This window comes from Protopterus annectens, chromosome 6.part0, assembly GCF_019279795.1.
Source record: "Protopterus annectens isolate FY-2018-M chromosome 6.part0, PAN1.0, whole genome shotgun sequence".
Classification (NCBI taxonomy): domain Eukaryota; kingdom Metazoa; phylum Chordata; order Ceratodontiformes; family Protopteridae; genus Protopterus; species Protopterus annectens.
The window spans coordinates 1,563,513,984-1,563,516,982 of record NC_056737.1 but is presented as its reverse complement, the minus strand read 5'-3'; the positions used below and the strand labels follow the sequence as shown (position 1 = coordinate 1,563,516,982).

At 35.9% G+C, this 2,999-nt stretch overlaps 1 protein-coding gene across 1 annotated transcript in view; it reads left to right on the top strand.

Moving 5' to 3' along the window:
* Positions 1–2,606, top strand: part of HEG1 (heart development protein with EGF like domains 1) — a 556,295-nt gene extending 553,689 nt beyond the window's left edge. The window contains exon 13 of the mRNA XM_044075011.1: positions 969–2,606. Coding sequence (XP_043930946.1) covers positions 969–1,112 — 144 coding nt within the window. The 3' untranslated portion in view covers positions 1,113–2,606. The remainder of the gene's footprint in view (positions 1–968) is intronic.
* The last annotated feature ends 393 nt before the right edge of the window (positions 2,607–2,999 follow it).

Genomic DNA, 2,999 nt, shown 5'->3' with positions numbered 1-2,999 from the left:
CACAGCATACATGTGATAGGACATTGTTTGTGCACTGCAGGAGGGCACACTACACTATTGAAGGCATTGCCTGATACACTGTTATGACTTATCTTGGTAAACGGTATCTCCAACAGTGCTTACAAAGATAAATTGATGTTGTCATGCTATGTAAAGACAGGGGACAGTACTGAGAGATGTACCTCACATGGATGCAGTAGATACATACTGGATGCAGAAAACATAGCTAACTCGTACACTAAATGAAATGAAATATGTCCAAGGAAAGACACTGTGTGTGTGTGTGTGTGTGTGTGTGTGTGTGTGTTATATTCAGCAAACCTTCCTATTTGTCATAGGGAGCTCAGACTTCAGACAGCTTGTATCATTGCAAGGAGCCTATTGCAAAGCAGTTTACATATGAAGATGTGCAAGAAACTGTTCAGCAAATATGACGATAAGCTTGCTTATAGCAGATTCCATGGGCCTAGATTCAAATGGCAGTGCAGCACAATTATTTTTGTGACAATGCACCATGAAACTGGGTTTACCGCACATTCTTTAGACTTCTTGTGCAGGCATTGTTACAGCAGGCTTGGTTTCCTTCCAAAATGCTCCAGGCTCAACTGTAAAGTATACTGTTCATTTGTTATTACATTTGGCACTGAGATATAAAATATTTTTAAAATCTATACTTTTAACTGTGCAATAGTTGCCATTGAAATAACCAAATTTAGAATTCACATATGATGAAAACTGACTAAAAATTAACTTGTTTAGGCAACAATTATGCTTAGTTGCTGTGAGATACATTGGTATCCTGTTTTTAGTTCTAAAACACGAAAAGAGGATTTCTTAAATGTTATAATCTGTTAATATTGTTAAAACTTGCATTTAAAATAGTTTATTTCTTTCACAGGTCAAACTGTTCTATGCATAAGGTGTATGGTTTGTGTACTAATTCTGTTACATTTGCTTCTCCCATGTAGCCAGGCTTGAGGAACCCTGATGCAGAAAGGAATGGTGTTTATGCATACACTGGTTTACCAGGATCACGACATTCCTGTATCTATCCTGGACAGTACAACCCATCTTTTATTAGTGATGACTCAAGAAGGAGGGACTACTTTTAACCCCAAAGGAAAGATCTACTTTTTATATAATGAACGGCCGAATGGTACATTCAACTTTTTATAAAAAAGTTTGACAAACATTTTCAAAATAAAATTAAAATGCAGTTTCAGACCTCAATGAAGAAGAAATTAAAATGATCACCTTTTTGTATAAAGGAAAAATAGAAAAATGAGCACATAAGTGGGTCATATAATATGTTCTGACAACTTCTGACAAACATCATGATGAGCAAAACAGTGTGTTAAGCAAAGTGGATGGTTTGGTTCAAGTCACTTAACAGAATCCTTCTGAAAGATCGTTTTGGTAAGTGAAAGACACTAAATGAAAAATCACAGAGTGTTACAGAAGAGCAAAGCTCATAACTCTAGAGTGAAGAATTTTATGCAATACATGGAAAAAATACTGCTGTTTGTTTTTAGAAACTTTATTACCATTCTGTCAGTTGCATTTCAGCTTCCCATACTCTGGAATGATTTAATCATATCAGTCAGATGGAGCGAAAGATTTCAGCTGTAACTTTGCTGCATCAAACACCAAAGTTATATGCTGTTCATGGTCTCTGAGCACCGGGCTTAGTGGGGCTCAAAAACTGTTGAAGTAAGTTTGTTTGTTTGTGTCTTTCGGCTTTTCCCGGTTAGGGGTCGCCACAGTGGAACTCTGGTCCAGTATTACTGTGAAAAAGAGTCCTAAAGAGATGGAGCAACTCTCAAGTTGCCTGGAAATGGAGTACTTGCACATGCAGAATGTTAATATCTGCTGAGAAGATTGACCACATGGAGTACCATGCCGTTAACCCAGTCAGAGTTCTGCATGAAACTACAAAAGGATTTTGCTGTAATGGTCAGTGACAAACTATAAAGACTATTTATTTGACAGTTAAAGACACTGTCATAACCATAGACACAAAATACTGTTTCTGATGAATGAAGACCTATGTAAAGAAAACATTTATTTTAAAAAAAAAATCTAACATTTTCTACTCGGATAACATGGGCGCTTTATTGCTAATTTTATTTTTATTTTAGGTAATTTATAAATAGGAATTAAGATGTAGATCAGTAATAACAGGAAATAATGTTACATACTATTATTTTTTTTGTAATTCCCAACATTTGTACTGATAGAATGCTATTACTGCTGACAAACCACAAGAATTGCACTGCCAGAAATGGAAAATGGGGGATTAGTGTGCGATTGTTTGTATGTACCACACATTTTCTTTAGATTTTATGTTTTTTGTTCTGTGTCTTTTGCCTGTTGGATGTTTAGGTGGCTGCCTGGTTGTCTTTTGGCTAGTATGAAATGTAATTTAGTGTAACAGTGATTCCTCTGCCTCCTTTGCACAGTGTACAATATTGTTATAAACAAGTGATTTATTCATAGCTTTTATACATATAGTATAATTCTTTAAAGAGAAAGTCTGAAACAGAATTTGCTCTTTTCTGAGCTTCATTTGTATATATTGCTCATTAAAAATTGCCTATATTAAGTGCCCCGAAATGAGACAGTGAATCATGTTGAGTTAATAGTGTTACACATACATAGATGATACTACTGCAACCATGCAAAGCAGGCATCAGTGTTCTCATATCTGACATGCATAACCCCATGAGGATCCACTTACAGATTTCTGTACCACTATAATGAGTAAGTTACTTGAGAAACAAGTGGTTCCATAGTGCCACTGTACCCAGTGACGTACTGAGGTGCTAGAGCTGCTTAACACTAGTACAGCCCACAGGTACTTGAAAAAGTAAATGCAATAAAATGACAGGTCATAACAGATCACCTCGTATTTCAGTATAGTTCAGGGAAACTAAACAATGTCAGTTTCCATTTCACAATTCCTAGACTGCACTGAAATGAGTAAAAGAATGATGAACACA